The sequence below is a fragment of the Erinaceus europaeus genome, chromosome 13 (genome assembly GCF_950295315.1).
Source record: "Erinaceus europaeus chromosome 13, mEriEur2.1, whole genome shotgun sequence".
Classification (NCBI taxonomy): domain Eukaryota; kingdom Metazoa; phylum Chordata; class Mammalia; order Eulipotyphla; family Erinaceidae; genus Erinaceus; species Erinaceus europaeus.
This window is the reverse complement of record NC_080174.1, coordinates 26,109,266-26,128,198: the sequence shown is the minus strand read 5'-3', so window position 1 is coordinate 26,128,198 and position 18,933 is coordinate 26,109,266. Positions and strand designations below refer to the sequence as shown.

Sequence of the window (18,933 nt, the reverse complement as noted above, 5' to 3'; positions counted from 1 at the left end):
TGGGTATGATTTACGTAGTATAGAAATGTGCATTTATGTTAGATTTCCAGTTACGTTTCTGTTGCTAGTGTGGGTATCATTTTTGGGAGTCACTGATCTTTAAAGGATGACAATTAATTTACATTATTTTTCACCTTATCCTACTCAGGCATAGTATGAAAAGAGAATTTAACTCTATTTATTATAGATTATCTATACAGTGTTTTCCATGTGAGTATATTAGGAAGAAAAGTGATCTTGGAGGCTGGGTGGTAGGTGGTGCACAGGCTTAAACACACATAGTATGATGAAGCACCAAGATCTTGGTTGGGGCCCCTGGCTCCCCACCTGTGTGCCTGTGTGTGTGTATTTGGGGGGGTTGCTTCACACAGTGGAGCAGGTCTGTAGGTGGCTATCTTTCTTTCTCCCTATCTTCTCCTCCCCTCTCAATTTCTCTCTGTACTATTAAAAAAAAAAATGGCCACAGGAGCAGTGAATTTGTAGTGTAGGCACCAAGCCCCAATGGTAACACAGGAGGCAAAAAAAAAAAAAAAAAAAAAAAAAAGAAAAAAGAAAGAAAAGAAAGAAAGATAATCTTCAGAATGTGTTGATATTTAACTTAAGGTTTTGGGAATATTGGGGACTCAGCTGCGGCACGTAAAAGGATTCACAGCGGGGGCTGGGAACTGGTTTAAACAATATAGGGTTTACTAGGGTAAAACAAGTAAAAGGCAGAATAAGCACTTAATCATCAAGGGTTAAGAGTACGTACTGCTAGGTCTATAAAGTCTGAGTATAGTTATCAGAAATTTAGTCCCATAAGGTAAACAATTATCAGCTCTGGTAAAGGTTGCTCATGGCTGTAGAGGGGTCTAAAAGTTTACCGGCTAGCAGAGTCACAAGTGTTCAGTTCCCAGGAGAAGTAGCCATGGCGAAACCTGGCACACCTCCGCACCCAGATGCTTCTGACCAGGAGAAACAGCAGCCAGAGGCCCATGTGCTCCAAGTCTCTTGCCTTTATACATTCCCTTCTCTGAAGCACCTCCTCAGGGTGATGCCATTTGTATGCTAATAGTCCCAAACTCCTGCTGGGGTCACCACAAGAATGTAGTTGTAATAAAAATCATTTTATATAATACTTAAATGCACTATAAATTCTAAGTTGCTAGTCTGTAGGTGAATGAGTTTACACATGTGTTTTGTCTGGTCTGCTCTGTGTGTGATTACATTACCACCACTAAGAATTTTTGTAACTTCATTTTTTTATATGAACAGAGAACCAGAGCATTACTCTTGCACATGTAATGCTGGAGGCCCAGTGCTTTAGCCACTGTGGCACCTTCCAAGTTGCTAATTTCATTTAAATATTGGAATCTATGACTTTTTTTTGTTTTCATCAAAATAAGAATCCATGCTTTCTCACATGATAATTATTGACTGCAGTATAGCAGTATCTGCCTCCATTGGACATGATGTACATTCTTTAGAACTCCAGAGGGGGCTGGGCAGTAGTGCAGCAGGTTAAGTGCACATGGCCCGAAGTAAAAGGATTGGCACAAGGATCCAGATTCAAGCCCCCAGCTCTCCACCTGCAGGGGTGGTGGTGAAGCAGGTCTGCAGGTGTCTTTCTCTCCCCATTTGTCTTCCCTTCCTCTCTTTATTTTTCTCTCTTCTATCCAACAACAGTGACAGCAGTAACAACAACAATGATAAACAACAACAATGATAAACAACAAGGCAATAAAAGGGAAAAAATAGCTTCCAGGAGCAGCCCCAGTGATAACCCTGGAGGCAAATAAATTAACTTCAGACCTCATTCGCTTGCCTCTCTCATATATGTTATTCTGTTTCAGTGTCATTAGCATAGTAAGCATGTAAAGATTTATTTTAATCAGCCCATCTGAACCCTTTTCATTGAACTCCTTATTGTAAACTGAATTGACAGTTTTTGTGTCCCTGACTTATCCATTAACTAAGACGTGGGTTTTTCTGTTGCCTACTCTCTGCTGGTGCTAGAGGAAGAACAAAAGCACAGGCCTTTGCTTCTCTGAAGTTTGGGTTATGCTCTGGCATCAACGTTATATGCCTGTTCCAGACAGCTTTTTTTATTCCTTCGTTGCGTCATTTTGAATTCGTCACTCGTACTGCTGTCATTGTTAAAGAGTTGCCAAATTTCTATTACATTTAATCTGATAATAAGAACAAATTACACATGCGATTTATCTCTCACACAAGCTATTATACTATTATTATACTAGACTAACATTTTTTTGCCACCTGGGTTACGGGTAGGAATATGGATGACTGGATGATTCCACTGTTCCTGGTGGCCTATTTTTGGGCAGAGGAAGAGAGACAGAGATAGAATGAAAGAGAACAGAAAGAGAGACATCTGCAGCACTGCTCCTCTGCTTGTGAAACATCCCCTCTGCATGTGGGGATGGGAGGAGCTCAAACCCAGATCCTTGCAAATGGTAACGTGCACTTAACTGGTGCCCAGCACCCCCTCCTCCAAGTTTCAATTTTTTACTCTTATCAGTGTTGCTTGTTATTAATAGTATGAAATAAAGTCACTTGAATCAGAATTAAATCGGGGGAGTCGGGCAGTTGCGCAATGGGTTGAGCGTATGTAGCACCAAGCGCAAGGACCAGCTTAAGGATCCCGGTTTGAGCCCCGGCTTCCCACTTGCAGGGGAGTCGTTTCACAAGTGGTGAAGCAGGTTTGCAGGTGTGTCTATCTTCTCTCCTCCTCTCTGTCTTCCCCTCCTCTCTCCATTTCTCTCTGTCCTATCCAACAATGATGACATCAATAACTATAATAATGAAAAACAGCAAGGGCAACAAAAGGGAATATAAATAAATATAAAAAGAATTAAATCAAATTATATAATTTATCTATTGCTTATTTTTTTTTTTGTATGTAGAGGACATCACAGTCCTGGTAAACTGCACAGGCAAGTAGTTGTTGCTTAAGAAAATAAATAGAAATAAACCTCTGTGGAACCTGTTTCTCCTAACCAACTGAATTTCATGTCCACATGATGACAAGTTTCCGTAGTTTTTTTTTTTTTTTTTTTTTTTGACAGAGATACAGAAATTGAGAGGTAAGGGGGAAATGGAAAGAAGACATCTACAGCATTATTTTACTGATCATGAAACTTCTTCCCTGTAAGTGGGGACTAGGGGTTTGAACCTGAGTCCTTGTGCATTGTAACATGTGCACTCTACCAGATGTGTCACCACCTAGCTCCTCAGTATAGATCCTAATTAATTAATTAATTAATTAATGTATTTATTTGCCTCTAGGGTTATCGCTTGGGCTCAGTGCCTGCACTATGAATCCACTGCTCCTGTGTTTGGGGTTTTTTTTTTTGGATAGGACAGAGAGATATTGAGAGGGGAGGGGAAGATAGACACCTGTGGACCTGCTTTACCATTTATGAAGTGACCCCCTCCTCCCCCCCCCCCCCCCCCCCCCGCAGGTGAAGAGCCAGGGACCTGAACCGGGAGCCCTGTGCAGGTCCTTGAGCTTCATACTATGTGTTTAACCTGGTGTACCACCACCCGGGCCCCCTATGTATAGAGTTTAAATGTTCTTTTTTCTGGTTAGCTTTGAAAACATTTACCCTGTAATAAGGTAATAAAAATCTTTGAATTTGAAAATTAAGATATTGACTGATTTGGAAGGGCAATTATAAATGCTTCTTGGAAGATGATAGTGGGCATGCTTACATGGAACGCAGAAAGCCTGTTATGATCATACTTCAGTGAAAAAATTTCCTTTGTAACTGAAGCATAAGAGAAAAACTTAAAAGTTCTTGATATTGATTCCTATTTCTTAGATGGAAATGCATTTTAAATTATTCTGTTTGCCAGGAATGGAAATGAAGTCCAATGAAAGATGCTGCTCTCTTGATGGCGATGCTGACAGAATTGTTTATTACTACTATGATGTAGAAGGCTGCTTTCATCTCATAGATGGAGACAAGATAGCAACGCTAATTAGCAGTTTCCTTAAAGAGCTCTTATTGGAGGTATGCTCTGGTGACTACCCTTTAAAACAAGACTTAGTGGGAAAATTGTTGCATAGTGGCCTTTCATTCAAAGGTTTCAAAGGCACAATTGATGGGAAGTGTCTTATATTTGTATTAACTCCAGTCCTCTCTCCAGTCATTTAAGTCTTAGCATTGATTCTGGAATCTGAAGATAATTCTTTTCTACCTTATTGTGGCAAAAATTTATGATTTGAAGCTTTCTGAATTTGTTATTTTCATCACAGACATTGAATTCCGACTTCTTCCAAAGCTTCACGTTCAAACAGAAAGTCTCATTATCTAAGATTCATGATAAGCTTAGTAACACAAAGCATTACCATGATTTGTTCTTTTGAACTTCTCAAGCTAGCTTTGGCGTAATAATGTAATCTAGAAAAGATATACTTTAAGAATTCAACCAACATTTTCATTTAAAAACGAAAGAGATAAAGATCAAGGAACTAGTCTTCTTTGAAAAGGATCTGTTATAGAATTGCTTTAAGTGATGCTCAAAATTGTTTTAAGTTTTTTTCCTGACATATATGTAAGTTTTTTTAACAAAAACTGCATAAACTTAGGCACAGGTGAACTGGCAGTTAATTCTGCCATCTTTTAGAACTCTCATGTTTACTTTAGTTAGATCTTTTGCCTATGATGGAAAAATAATTATCACTGATTTTGTCTAGATTGGACAAAGCTTGAATATTGGTGTTGTACAAACTGCATACGCAAATGGGAGTTCAACAAGGTATCTTGAAGAAGTAATGAAGGTACTGAACCATTTCTGTTTTGTTAGTTTCTTAGTAATTTTGTTATAAGACATTTCTGTTTGAATAATATTGCTTTCACAAAAGTAAATATGTTATATAGTTGGTGAGGGCTAATACAAATTAGAAATAGGGGGTAGATAGCATAATGGTTATACAAAGAGACTCTCATGCCTGAGACTCAGGTTCAAGTCCCAGGTCAATCCCCTTCACCACCATAAGCCAGAGCTGAGCAGTGCTCTGATACTGCTTTATGGAGAAAGAGGAAAGTTCCTGCTGTCTGCGGGTTTGGGAAGACAGTAGTAGTTATTGCTGTGGCCAGATCGTTTGGCAGTTGGGTTGACTTTGAGAGTCCCTTTGTTGGGATTTGCTATGGCATATGGGACCTCATCATAATCTATGTCTTTTTATGCTACTTACATATAGCTGTGTTTTATAAAGTAATAAGCTTTTAGAAGATTTAATATTGCTGGGGCTCAGTGCCTGCACCATGAATCCACTGCTCCTGTCGTTATTGTTGGATAGGACAGAGAGAAATGGAGACAGGAGGGGAGACATAGATGGGAGAGAAAGACACTTGCAGACCTGTTTAGCGCTTGTGAAGCGACCCTGCTACAGGTGGGGGTTGGGGGGCTCGAACCCGGATCCTTACACCAGTCCTTGGGCTTTGCACCATGTACACTTAACCCATTGCGCTACTGCCCCACCCCACCTTCTTCCTTTTTTTAGATTGAGAAATGTCTATTCAGTTCTTTTGTCCATTTTCAACTGATTTGTTTGGGGCTATTTTGTTTTGTTTTGCTATCAGGTTATGTGTGACCTTAATATACTTGGGATCTTAACACCAATATTAATTATGTAATTTATAAACTCCTTATCAAGTAGGTTGACTTTTCATTTTATTAATTTTTTCCTTTTTGTGTGTCTATGTCAAAGCTTTTAAATTTGACTTAGTCTTACTTACTGGTTTTTCTCATGCTTCTGTTTTTTATGTCAAATAAAAAATAATCAAAATAAAAAATTAGAAATAAGAAAAAAAACCAAGGGCCAGCAATATATTGCTCACTTAGATAGGATGCTGCTATTCCACGTGGACCACCAAGGTTCAAGCTATCTGCTGTCTTACCTTTTAAAATCAGTGTTAGAATTGAATTGGATTTCGGTGTTTTTTGCAAGACACCCTTTGGCAATAACCATTAGGAAATGTGGGGAGAAAAATGCATGACTGAAAGTCACACAGCACTCCTGGGGCCACACTGTGAGGTTCTGAGGGAAGAGGGAATTTGAGGGAGAGTGGGCAATGTGAAGAAACATTTCCATAACACTCGTAAGTGGCTGCACCAGTTTAAATCCCTACCAAGAGTGCACTTTTCTCTGTCCTTATTATTAGTGAAATAGAAACCAGAAAAAGGATTCAACATATGAATGAAACCAAGAGCTGGTTCCTCAAAAGTATATATAGAATAGATATACCAATGGCTAGACTCATCAAAAAGAAGAGAGAATATTTTGATAAAAACAGTTAGGAATGAGAAAGGTGAAATTACAACTGAAGATGGGGAAATACAAAGACAAATATGAGAATATTATGATGTAAAAAAAATAGGTTCAGTTTCATTCTTCTGTGTATACAAGTCTGTCTTTTTTTTTTTTTTTTTTTGCCTCCAGGGTTATTGCCAGGGCTCAGGTCCTGCACTAGGAGTCCACTGCTCCTGGAGGCTATTTTTTCCCTTTTGTTACCTTTGTTTTATCATTATTGCTGCTATTATTATTGTTATTGCTATCATTGTTGTTAGATAGGACAGAGAGAAATTGAGAAAGGAAGGGGGGACAGAGGGGGAGAGAAGGACAGACACCAGCAGACTTGCTTCACTGCTTGTGAAGCGACCCCCCTGCAGGTGGGGAGCAGGGGGGCTCAAACTGAGATTCTTACGCAAGTCTTTGCACTTGGTACCATGTGCGCTTAACCTGCTGCGCTACTGCCCAGCCCCTCGCTTTTTTTTAATTATGGGAATTCTACATCTGAGCAGTAATAATGTAATATTTCATCTTTTTAAAATGATTGATTTGGTAGAATAAGATTATTCAGTGAACTTAATCTGCTGCACCACCACCCCACCCCGTCATTTTTTAAAAAATCTTCTCAGCTAAATCCAGTTTACTAAATGTTTACAAAGTTTTATTGGTTGATAGCCATACTCACATGTTGATATATTCATATGACAGAATCAAACTATTGAGACTTTTGTTATGCAAATCTTAAAATATTTATCTGCTCCTCTATAGTAAAAGCTTGCAGAGCCCTACTCTAAGTCATTTTCTACACCAGAGCCAAACCACACTTTCTAAACGACATTATGTCATTCCCCTTCTTGTCTTCTTAATGGATCACTGCCTAACTTGGTTTCTCCCTTGCTTATGTGCTTTTGTTTACCTGGAGTAATACTACTTTATGTTTAATTGCTTACTTGTCTTTCCTATTAGACTAAGCTTAGTAGGAATAGTAGGGGCACAGTAAATGTTTGCTGGTTATATAACTGCTGCTATGTTTCTTTAAATATGTTATAGGTACCTGTCTATTGTGCTAAAACGGGTGTAAAACATTTGCATCACAAAGCACAAGAGTTTGACATTGGAGTTTATTTTGAAGCAAATGGACATGGAACAGTAAGTTCTCTTAGTCATTTACAACTAACTATAGTTGCCTTTTAAAAATATATATGTATATATATAATCTATTTTTTTGCCTCCAGGGTTATTGCTGGGGCTTGGTGCCAGCACCACGAATCCACTGCTCCTGGAGGCCATTTTCCCCATTTTGTTGCCCTTGTTGTTATTGCTGTTGTTGGATAGGACAGAGAGAAATCGAGAGAGGAGGGGAAGACAGAAAGGGAGAGAGACAGATAGACACCTGCAGACCTGCTTCACCACCCATGAAGTGACCCCCCTGCAGGTGGGGAGCCGGGGGCTCGAACCGAGATCCTTACGCCAGTCTTTGCACTTGGCACCATGTGTGCTTAACCTGCTGCACTACTGCCTGACCCCCGGCTTTTTTTAATTATGGGAATTCTACGTTTGAACAATAATAATGTAATATGTCATCTTTTTAAAATGATTGATTTGGTAAAACAAGATTATTCAGTGAACTTAACATATCGTATGTCTTCAAACTGTGACTGTCTTAGAGTCTAATGATCTTTGACTGTGGAGCTAGTAATCTGTTCTTGTAACATAGTTCTTCATTTTAATTTAATCAGATGGTCTAATACATCTTTATTTTCCTTCAACTGGCCATAGGTGATAAAAGGAAAGTCAATAGCTGTGATGAATTGAAAAATACTGGAAAGTTTGAGAACTAATTATAAAGAACTGGAAGTGAGTTGAAAGTAATTAGCAATAAGCATATGTACACATCTTAATGGCTGTCTTGGCAGGGAGTATGCTTACACAATAAGTATTTTTTTATTTAAATGTAATTAACAAACTAAAATTTAATAAAGTGATTTTTAGTATAGTCAGTAGAGTAAAAATGTTGTATACAGGGGCTGGGCGGTGGTGCACCTGGTTGAGCATATGTATTACAAAATGCAAGGAGCTGGATTCAAGCCCTAGGTCCCCACCTGCAGGGGGAAAGCTTCAGGAGTGGTGAAGCAGTGTTGCTGGTGCCTCTCTTTCCCCCCACCCCCGCTGTCACCCCCTTCCTTCTCGATTTTTGACTATCTCTCCAATAAATAAATAAAGATAAGAAGAAGAAATAAATGTTGTATACTTCATTTCATAAATGCATTAGAGGTAGCCTATGCGGTTAACATGGTCAAATTTCTTAATTCAGAACGGACTTACAGAGGCTATGAGTACATAATGTCTCTATTGGAACTGTTTAACTGCTAGTGTAGGAAAGTGACTATGTTGTAATAAAACCCATAGCAAATCTGAGTCTGTACTTAATTCACTGCCAGACATGTAATCAAGTAGCTGAACATAGTGTATGCTACTCTTGCTCAGTAGAAGGCCTCTGTTTAATGTAAGGAAGACAGATGTTTCAAAATGATATAAGCAATATGAGGAAGATGGTATGCATTAAATATATATTCATATATTTAATGCATATGAATGTGTATATATATATATATTCATGCTTGAATCCTCTATTTTTGCCTAGCTTAAAAGCCAACACATGAGGATTAGCTTAGCATTAGAGTACTTGCCTTGCCTGTGGCTCTGAGATCTATCCCTCAGCACTCCTTCTTCTTCTTCTAGCGTTTGCCCTTCTTCCGTAGCCAGTCAACAGCGTCAGGTTGAGCCTGATGTAAAGTTTCGAGACCTCCTTTGAATCTGGAGAGGTGGCAGTCGTTGACTATGTGGGTCATAGTCTGTCTGGAGCCGCAGGGGCAGTTAGGGTCGTCTCTGGCTCCCCAGCGATGAAACATAGCGGCGCACCGGCCATGGCCTGTTCGATAGCGATTGAGGAGGGCCCAATCATAACGTGCTAGGTCAAAGCCGGGTTGACGCTTGCAGGGGTCTGTGATGAGGTGTTTGTTCTTTACCTCAGCTGACTGCCAACTCTGTTTCCAAGAGTCTGGAACAGAGAAGTTCAGTGTAGGCATAGGGGACCAGATTGGGTGACGAGACGTCAAGCGTTGGACAGGGTGGGCGAAGATATCTGCGTATATTGGCAGGTCCGGTCGAGCGTAGACGTGGGAAATGAACTTAGATGATGCCGCATCCCGACGAATATCTGGCGGGGCGATGTTGCTAAGAACTGGCAGCCATGGAACTGGGGTGGAACGGATGGTTCCAGAAATTATCCTCATGGAGGAATATAATTTGGAATCGACCAAGTGGACATGGGGGCTACGGAACCATACTGGGGCACTATTCTGCAGTGGAATAGCATAATGCCAGAGATGATGATCGTAGTGTGGAAGCGCTCGCGCCCCATGAGGAGCTGGCCAGTCTTGCAATGATGTTATTCCTCGCGCCCACCTTTGCTGCAGTTTTTATGAGATGTTTGTGAAATGACAGAGTGCGATCGAGAGTAACGCCAAGATAGACTGGCTGGGCTTCATGCCGGATTCTCGTACTGCCAAGCTGCACATTAAGCTCACGCGAGGCCGAGGCATGGTGTAGATGGAAAACAGATGATACCGTTTTTGCAGTGCTAGGGATTAGTCGAATTTTTTTACAGTAATCAGATATCAGAGACATGTCTTTTGTGAGTGTTTCCTCAAGGATGTCGAACTTGGATTCCACTCCGTAAGAGTGGAAGAACTCCCTGGATGGTGATGTGGTACTTTGCTCTCTCACTAAAAGAAAAAAAAAATTGGAAGGGATACATGTATGGGGACTCTGAATTGGTGTTCCAAGATCGCACAGAAAAAAGTTAGGACAAGAAAACTGATTTGATCTTATATTTTAAACACTCTAAGTGACATTATTTTTCCCCTTAGTCTTTCTAGATTCATGGGGAGTTACAAAAGTGGTTTAGGTAGGTTGATTGTACTGGATATATTAGATCATATTTGGTGAGATTATGTGCTTTCATTGCAGGTACTTTTTAGTAAAGGTGCTGAAGCAAAGATAAGACAACTAGCAAAGGAGCTAGAAGATAAGGAAAAGAAAGCTGCTAAGATGCTTGAAAACATCATCGACTTGTTTAATCAGGTCAGAAGTAATAGGGTGGCCAGCTCTTGGTTACTTTGGCTTTCTTCAAAAGGTTGATGGAATATTGTGCTGTGAAGTGGAGAAAAATGTAATGAATTCTTTGCAACAGTGGTATAGTTGATATTTACACTGAAATGTATAGGCTTCTGCTTAAGTTGAGCAAATTAGATTACCAAATGTGTATGTATACATATGTGACACATGTATAGACATATGTGACATTTATTTTTATTGCCACTAGGGTTATTGCTGATGATAAAACCACTCCTGGTGGCCATTTTTTTCCTGTTTTTTGTTTGTTTTTTTCCTTATTACAGGACAGAGAGAAATCGAGAGGAGAGGAAGATAGATAGACAGGGAGAGAGACATCTGCACCACTGCTTCACTGCTTGTGAGTTTTCCCCATGATGGGGATGGGACTAGGGGGTTGAATCCCAGTCTTTGCACATGGTAATATGTGCTCAACCAAGTCAGCTATTGCCCGACTGCATGGATGGCTTTTTAAAATAATCTGTCCTAACCATGAGACCTTGAGGAAATGTCTCTTATAGAGGACAGATTGTTGGGACTAATGTGTAGAATATAGTAATTGAAAAAAAAGCAAAGTACGGGAGCAGGAAAAGTTAAGAACCTCTTGTAAATAGTGAGCACTTTATATACTTATTTAATCCTTGCAGTAACTCAGAGGGTGGGTTATAGTAATTGAATTTATGAATAAAGAAAAACAGAACTGTTGGATTATGAGAAAGTCAGGACATTTTTTTATGCTTCTTTAAGCAAAAATGCTTCATGACTTCTCTGATAACCCTTTCATACACTAAAGCTCCACTTTCCTACCTTGCCTATTGGAAAAGGCACCTAATTATAGAAAGAAAAAAAAAGTGTGTTACAGTGTGTTTAAGGTGTTATCCTTTTTATTGATTTTATTGAGGAAAAGTGAGCTGTTTCTCAAGACCTATGTCAATATTCTTTGTGTTCCTTTCCTTTTTGTTATTTTCCATAGATACACATTTAAACAAGTGACATACTTATTCACACTCTCCAGTTAAAACAGACTGGGAGACGGCACAACATACTGTGCTTGGTTTTCTAAAACAACAATCATATTCATACCTTGCTGGTCTGAGAGTGGTTTCTTCTATGTGTCTTCTTGTCTTACAGGCAGCTGGTGATGCTATTTCTGACATGCTGGTGATTGAGGCGATCTTGGCCCTGAAGGGTTTGACTGTACAACAGTGGGATGCTCTCTATACAGATCTTCCAAACAGACAGATCAAAGTTAAGGTGTGAGCCAGGTTTTAAAAAATGTCAGCTCTGTTAGATTTAAATAGTTATGGAGATAATTCTTCATAACATCAATTTTCTTACATCTTTAAAATGTATAGAATACCTCTTAATCATATTGTTTGAGCACTAATTTGGTTTTAAACTTTATCTTGTCACTTAAAATGCAAATTGATTTTTGTCACAATTCACAGAAATACTGATTGCTTAACTTTTGGTTCTTTTTGTAGGTTCTTATCATGACCCTTTTACATAACAGATTACCATTCACTCTCTTTATTTAAATACCTAGAGTTATTCCTTTGATCAATGACTAAGTCATATATAATTCTTTATAGGCAAAAGAGCAAGAGAAAACTATGTAGATATTGACAGTAATAACCCTAATTTGGTGGAAATAAAATTACAAATCTGAAATACAGTTTTATCCCATGCATAATCTGATAGATACTTCACACTTCCAGTGTTCTACTTGGTAATAAACTGAAATGTGTATTTGCTACTATTAAAAGAAAAGGACCGTAATCATTTGGTTGGTATTATGCTGAGCATGTTAGGTTTCAAAAAAAGGAATGTAAGATATAGTAACAGAAATGAAATCCTTGTGCGTAGGTTGCAGACAGGCAAGTTATTAGTACTACAGATGCTGAGAGACGAGCAGTTACACCCCCAGGACTACAGGAAGCAATCAATGACCTGGTGAAGAAGTACAAGCTTTCCCGAGCTTTTGTCAGGCCTTCAGGCACAGAAGATGTGGTTAGAGTATATGCAGAAGCAGACTCACAGGTAAGCTGGGACAGTTTTATTGAAAAAACTACACGAGATTTGACTGTACCTTTGTCATATAATTGAGATTGGATTTTTAAAATTTATTTTCCCAAACATTTTTTGATTTATTCTAAACTTTCTAGAAGTATTTTTTAAAATATTTCTTTTCCCTTTTGTTGCCCTTGTTGTTTAACATTGTTGTGGTTATTGATGTCATTGTTGTTGGATAGGACAGAGAGAAATGGAGTGAGGAGGGGAAGACAGAGAGGGGGAGAGAAAGACATACTTGCAGACCTGCTCCACTGCTTGTGAAGTGACTCCCCTCCAGGTGGGCAGCCGGGGGCTCAAACCGGGATTCTTACACTGGTCTGCGCTTTGTGCCACGTATGCTTAACCCGATGCACCACCGCCCAATTCCCTCTAGAAGTATTTTTTTGATTGTTTTTCAGAAAATGCCATATTCCTGACTGTGGTACAAGTAAATAATTAAATGCATTGTTATATTTTATTAAATCAACTAGTCCATTTTCAAGTCCATTTTAGAAGCACTCACTGTTAGTCACGTCATTCAAAATTTCATTTCAGGACTCTTAAATTTGTGGGTGAGGGGGTTTAAATTTACTTTTACAAATATTTTATTACTTAATGGATAAAGACAAAGAAATTGAGAGGAAAGGGGAAGGGAGGGGAAGCAGAGAGACACCTGCAGCACTGCTTCACTGTTCATGAAGCTTTCTCCTGCATGTGGGGGACTGAGGGCTTTTGAATCCAGTCCTTGTGCATTATAATATGTGCGCCCAACTGGGTGTACCATTGCCACGCCCCTTATTTCTTTTCAATTTTTTTTCTTTAAAAGGTATCCTTCTTCTATTTTTCTACAAAGGACAAGACTTTGGTTTTTATACTTTTTTGAAAAATAGATATAATAATGATCGACAAGACCATAGGATAAAAGGGGTACAATTCCACACAATTTCTACCACCAGAGTTCTGAATCACAGCCTCTCCATTGGAAGCTTTCCTATTCTTTATCCTTCTGGGAGCATAGACCCAGGTTCACTATGGGGTACAGAAAGTGGGAGGTCTGGCTTCTGTAATTGCTTCTCCATTGATAGGTTGATCCATTACACTCAGCCTGTTTCAGTCTTTCACTTGTGGGGTAGGGCTGTGGAGAAGTGGGGTTTCAGGACACAGGTTGTCTTAATATGCTCTTAGCTGTGACCATATGCTCTTGATAAAAATACACAGCAGAGTTGGTTGAACTAAGTGGGGACTTAGAAGGAGCTATTTCTAATTTCTACAGTAGCTTAGGCCATTCCAGAAAACTGGGTAAATATTGCTGATGGCTGAGAAGACAACTCCAACCCTCACAATTATTTATTCTGGCTAATTATGGTCTTTAAAAAAAAACCCAAAAAACTAGGTTCTATTTAATTTATTTAGTGTTTAGAATAACTGATTTTGTAATCTATTTTACCCAAGTACTTACCTGATTTAGTAGAATTTGAATTTGACTTGTTTCCCTTTTATTTAAGTGTTTTGAAATTTCTTACTGAAAAGTTTCATTTGTGTAATTAGTGAAGTAGAATCAGGAAAGTCCCACAGCCCTTTCCCCGTTTCAGTCACAGGGTATATATATACTGTGCCCTTTTCATCTAGTCTTTTTTAATGTAATTTGCAGGAAAGTGCAGATAGCCTTGCACATGAAGTGGGTTTGGCAGTCTTTCAGTTGGCTGGAGGAATTGGAGAAGTACCTCGACCAGGTTTCTGAAGACAAAATTTGCATTTTTGAAAAACTTTTTTTTCAAGTGTTGCCATTATTGTGAGCAGTTCACACAGATTTGTAATCATGATGTTTACAGTCAGTGCACCTTACTGCATGGTTCTGTTTTTCATAGACACTACCAGAATAATTCTTTAGGAGTAGGTCTGTCTTAAAAATGAAATTTATGTCTATTTTTAATTTCACTAATGTAAAATATTGGGAAATTGACGTCTGTTTTTAATCTCACTAATGTAAAATATTGGGGCTTAAGTAAATGATTTAACAAGTTTGTAATATGTATGCAAAAAAATTCATGAGAGTTGCTAGAAAATTAAATCTTATTTATTACTAATGCCTTTAATGTCTATTTCATTGCCATGACCGAATCAGATATTGTTCTGCAGAATGTCTTCACCATAGTTGATACAAATGGGGAAAGTGGCAAAGACTCTATATATAACCAGCTTTTCCATAGGAGAGTTTTCAGAGAAATTCTTAAAAAAAAAACAAACAAAAAAAACCACTTACCGTTTCATTGTGAACTGAGATGTTCTTGCTACACATAAAAGGCTGCATGACCCAGGCTTTTTTTATTCTATATTCTTCTTAGTAAAGGTTTGTGGAAGAAAACTAGTTGTTAGTCATTAACAAACCTCTGACAGAAGTGACACCATTCTGATGTTAGAATGTTATTAATAAAGGAAAAAAAAAACCCTCCAACCACTCTAAATTAAACAAAGCCCAAAACAAATAGAAAAAAAGTGCAGTGTGTATTTCACAGGTTTAAAGACAACTTAGGACAGTAGAACAATGAACTGTATATGTATATAGACAGCTCTCTTAGGCACCATAATCAGTAGGAGCCTACAGTACTTACACTTGATTCAGGCTACATTCAGACATTTGCTCTTATTTACAAGTATTTAAATTAATACAACCTGAAACATGTTTTTGTTACATATAACCCCAACCCCCAAAAAAGAGAGAAAGAAATAAAAGAAAGGCAAAAACCTATACAGCTCATCAATGTTTGTTTTAAATAATTACATTTACATTAAATGGAACCACTTGTGGTATTCAAGTTTTTATCACTCCTTCCAGGAAATCCTTTTCTATCATCTCTTCTATTTTTTGCCTGGCTTTGCTGGAGAATGGCTTGTGGTTTTCCAGCTGCATGTCCTTATTAGGGAAAGTGTTTGAGTAGAGGATGGGACTCCCTGAGTGTCCTACACATCGGCTAGTGACTTTGCTGTTGAAGACTTGGCTGAGCACATTGAAGAATGGCAGAAGCTGCTCGATACTGCGCACGGTGCAGATGGTGAGCAGCAAGTGCCCTGGTTCCCAACCCAACGTTCTCCCTGAGTTGTCTTCCTCTGGATTCTTCTGCAGAAAACAAAACAGAAATTGTAATTAACAGGTGTTATATAGAAAAAAACTCAAAAGAAAACAGATGACATATATATATATATATGCAGGTCAAGTCCATCCCAGAATTGACTAAAAGTCCTCCTTTAATAGACCTTTTAGGGCCAGCTATTGTGTGCATAGAAGGGTCTGTCACTGTACTAACAGCTTCCAGTTAGAATGCACAAATTAGCTTAGCAGATTGGTTTTGAATAGCATCAGTAAAACATGAATGTGCACTGTGCTTTGCATATACTCAAAAAGCTCCCAGGTTTCTGGGCTCCCATTAGCATAACCAACAATAAGGGCATGAAATGACTACAGCAGACTGAGGAAGGGATGAGTAGTAAATCAATAATTCCCTATAGCTTCAAACTTAATTTAAATTTACAAGGTGGTAAGCAGGCCCCAGAACTAATAATTTCAGTGAAAACTACAGCAGAGATATAGGAAAGGGTTCCCTACTATCTTGTTTCTATATTGAGCTAAATGATGTGGAAGGGGACTGGGAAAACAGCATAATGGCTATGCAAAAGTTCTTTCATGCCTGAGGCACCAAAGGTGCCAGGTTCAATCTCCAGCACCACCATAAGCCAAAGCTAGTCCAAAAAAAAAAAAAGAAAGAAAATGATGTGGAAGGAAAAATGGAGTCAATATAACTGGGTTAGTGCCTTTGCTTTGTTTGCTGTTACTGTGTAGCATCCTTAGTCAAGATACAAAAAAGGTTCCTCACTTGTAAAATGACCTACCCTGCACTAGAAAAGTTAGATGAGAATGTACGAGAAAATTCCTGGCAACTATATATAAAGACAAGCAAAGTAACATCATTAGAGGCTAGTTTAAGAAGCCAACTAACTTACAGAGTTATAGGTATCTATCTAGAGAAAGTTGTTAGAGAACTAATGATGTTTGAATCTGGTTACAACCATATACATAAAGACACTGAGTAAAGAAAACAATGAACTACATAGAAAAGGAAAAGTTACATGGCAAGGCTAAGGAAGCTGGATGCACAATCTGTAATATTGTTAACAAATGGAGTTGAGTTTACCTCTAAGGTGTGATAGTGCCTGAGAAACTTTCAATGATGACCTAAATTTTAATCAGTTCCTTAATGAAGAACGCAGTTATAAAATCTAGCTTATTTCTGTGTGTGCTCACAAGATAATGCTTATTTTAAAATAAAATTCTGAGAAATGAAAATAAAAGACTCAAGAAAAAGTTCAGTTTTTTCTTTTTTTTGCTCCTGCTGGCCATTTCTCTCGCTCTCTTTTTTCCTTCATTCCTTCTTCCTTTTTTTTTTTTTTTTGCTTCCAGGGTTTTTTTCTGGGGCTCAGTGCCTACACTAGGAATCCACTGCTCCTGGAGGCCATTTTCCCCATTTTGTTGCCCTTGTTGTTGTTGTTGTTATCGTTGCCATTGCTTTTGTTGTTGGATAGGACAGAGAGAAATCGAGGGGGGGTGGAGAAAGATAGACACCTGCAGACCTGCTTCACCACCTGTGAAACTACCCCCCTGCAAGTGGGGAGCTAGGGACTCCTTTTGCTGTTCCTTGGCTATGTGTGCTTAACCCGCTGTGCTACTGCCTGGCCCCCCTTTCTTTCTCTTTCTCTCTCTCTCTATCTTATCTATCTCCCCTTTCTAGTTTTATTTGACAGAACAGAGAGAAATTGAAAGGGGAGATAGAGAAGGATGGAGAAAGATAGGCAACTACAGACCTGCTTCACCACTCATGAAGTGATCCCCCTACATATGGGGAGAAGGAGCTCGAACCTGGGGTCCTTGTACATGGTGATATATGCACTTAACTGGGTATATTGCTGCCCACCCCCCTAAAAGATCCAGTTCTTTATGACCAAAAGGAAGAAAGATCAATAGCCATCACACAATGCATTGCTTAACAATTATTTAACCTCCAATCTAAATTATTGTGTGTGTGCATGTGTGTGTATATATATATATATGCTCTTTTAAATTGTTTCATTTATTAAATATATATATATAGACACATATACAAAGAGCAAACAGTACAGAACACTGTTTAGCTCTGGCTTATAATGGCACTTAGGATCGAACCTGGGACTTCAGAACATATATGCATGTAAGATTTTTAACTACAGCATTGGTTTAGCACCATCAGCTTCTATTAGTTCCATTAACTGGATCACCATTGCCACATTACCTGCACTCCCATGAATCAAACTGCAATTCAACATTAATTAAAGAGCACACATGGGGCTGGGCCAGGCGATGATGCATCCATCACAGCTCACATCTTACAATGACCAAGAACTTGGGTTTAAGCCCCCAGTCTACACATGAACAGGGAAGCTTCACAAGTGGTAAAGCGCTATGGATGTCTATCTTCTTCTCTATCTCACCCTCCCACTGCAATTTCTCCCTGTCTCTGTCCAATAAATAAATAAGATAGTTTAAAAAAGGGTATACAGAAATATATTTGGAAAGAAGATAAATAAAAAGCCTGAACTCTACATTGCTAGTTTCCATATGTAAAAAGAACCAATGTAAACTCTTTTGCTAACATTCCATTCAAGATGCATCTTTAACTTTTATTAAGTTTGTGAACAGGAGTAAACCAGTTTTCCGTTATTTCTGCTTTTAATCAAAACTACACCATGTCGACAATCATACTAAAAGTCAAATATGCTTCATACAACTTCTAGTCTCCACTTAAAGAAAGACTACTCCTGTTTACCTCTCTTGTACCTGTTTGAAATTCAGACTTTTTGTCTCAGTATTTGGTCTAATGTAACTTTTGCTGCAATAACACAAGCATCAAAAAGCCACCCTCACCTGATGCTTGGCCATCTCCAATCCCTCCAAAACCACTGTTTTAAAGTCCTCCTCCTTGTCCTGTGGAAGGAAAGAGGAGAACTCAGAGCCTTTGTTCCATTGAAAAGGATACTTGGTCTTGAAGACCTTGTTTAAAGTACTTTGGATGTGGAAGTAAGTATTTGCCAATCAAAAGTTTCTTGTGTGGGACAGGATTGGACAAAAGACTTAGATAAAGGAATGTCTTATAACGTTTAATAAGATTAATGGATGAAAGAAAGTACATGTGCTTGGGGTCAAGGATAATCACATTGTACTGGATTTTATTCTTATTTATTGGATATAATGGAGAAAAATTGATAGGGAAGAGAGAGATATAGTGGGGGAGAGAGAGAAGGAGAGAGAGAGAAAGAGAAAGACCTACATCACTGCCTCACACTTGTGAAGCTTCCCGCCTGTAAATGGGGACCAGGGA

The 18,933-nt window shown here is 38.7% G+C and overlaps 2 protein-coding genes across 7 annotated transcripts in view; one reads left to right on the top strand and one right to left on the bottom strand.

Moving 5' to 3' along the window:
• PGM3 (phosphoglucomutase 3) overlaps positions 1 to 14,613 on the top strand; it is a 30,317-nt gene extending 15,704 nt beyond the window's left edge. For all 5 annotated transcript variants that reach the window (XM_016189588.2, XM_060205435.1, XM_060205433.1 and 2 more), the window contains 7 exons: positions 3,856 to 4,013; positions 4,700 to 4,783; positions 7,349 to 7,447; positions 10,331 to 10,444; positions 11,606 to 11,728; positions 12,341 to 12,514; positions 14,178 to 14,613. In XM_016189588.2, coding sequence (XP_016045074.1) covers positions 3,856 to 4,013; positions 4,700 to 4,783; positions 7,349 to 7,447; positions 10,331 to 10,444; positions 11,606 to 11,728; positions 12,341 to 12,514; positions 14,178 to 14,267 — 842 coding nt within the window. In that variant the 3' untranslated portion in view covers positions 14,268 to 14,613. The remainder of the gene's footprint in view (positions 1 to 3,855; positions 4,014 to 4,699; positions 4,784 to 7,348; positions 7,448 to 10,330; positions 10,445 to 11,605; positions 11,729 to 12,340; positions 12,515 to 14,177) is intronic.
• Positions 14,614 to 15,012: 399 nt separating this feature from the next.
• The window catches only part of DOP1A (DOP1 leucine zipper like protein A), a 54,912-nt gene continuing 50,991 nt past the window's right edge, over positions 15,013 to 18,933 (bottom strand). The window contains exons 26-27 of one of the 2 annotated variants that reach the window (XM_060205431.1): positions 18,480 to 18,539; positions 15,013 to 15,644 (exon numbers count right to left, since the gene is read on the bottom strand). In XM_060205431.1, coding sequence (XP_060061414.1) covers positions 15,339 to 15,644; positions 18,480 to 18,539 — 366 coding nt within the window. In that variant the 3' untranslated portion in view covers positions 15,013 to 15,338. The remainder of the gene's footprint in view (positions 15,645 to 18,479; positions 18,540 to 18,933) is intronic. The other variant, XM_060205432.1, reaches the window with a different exon arrangement.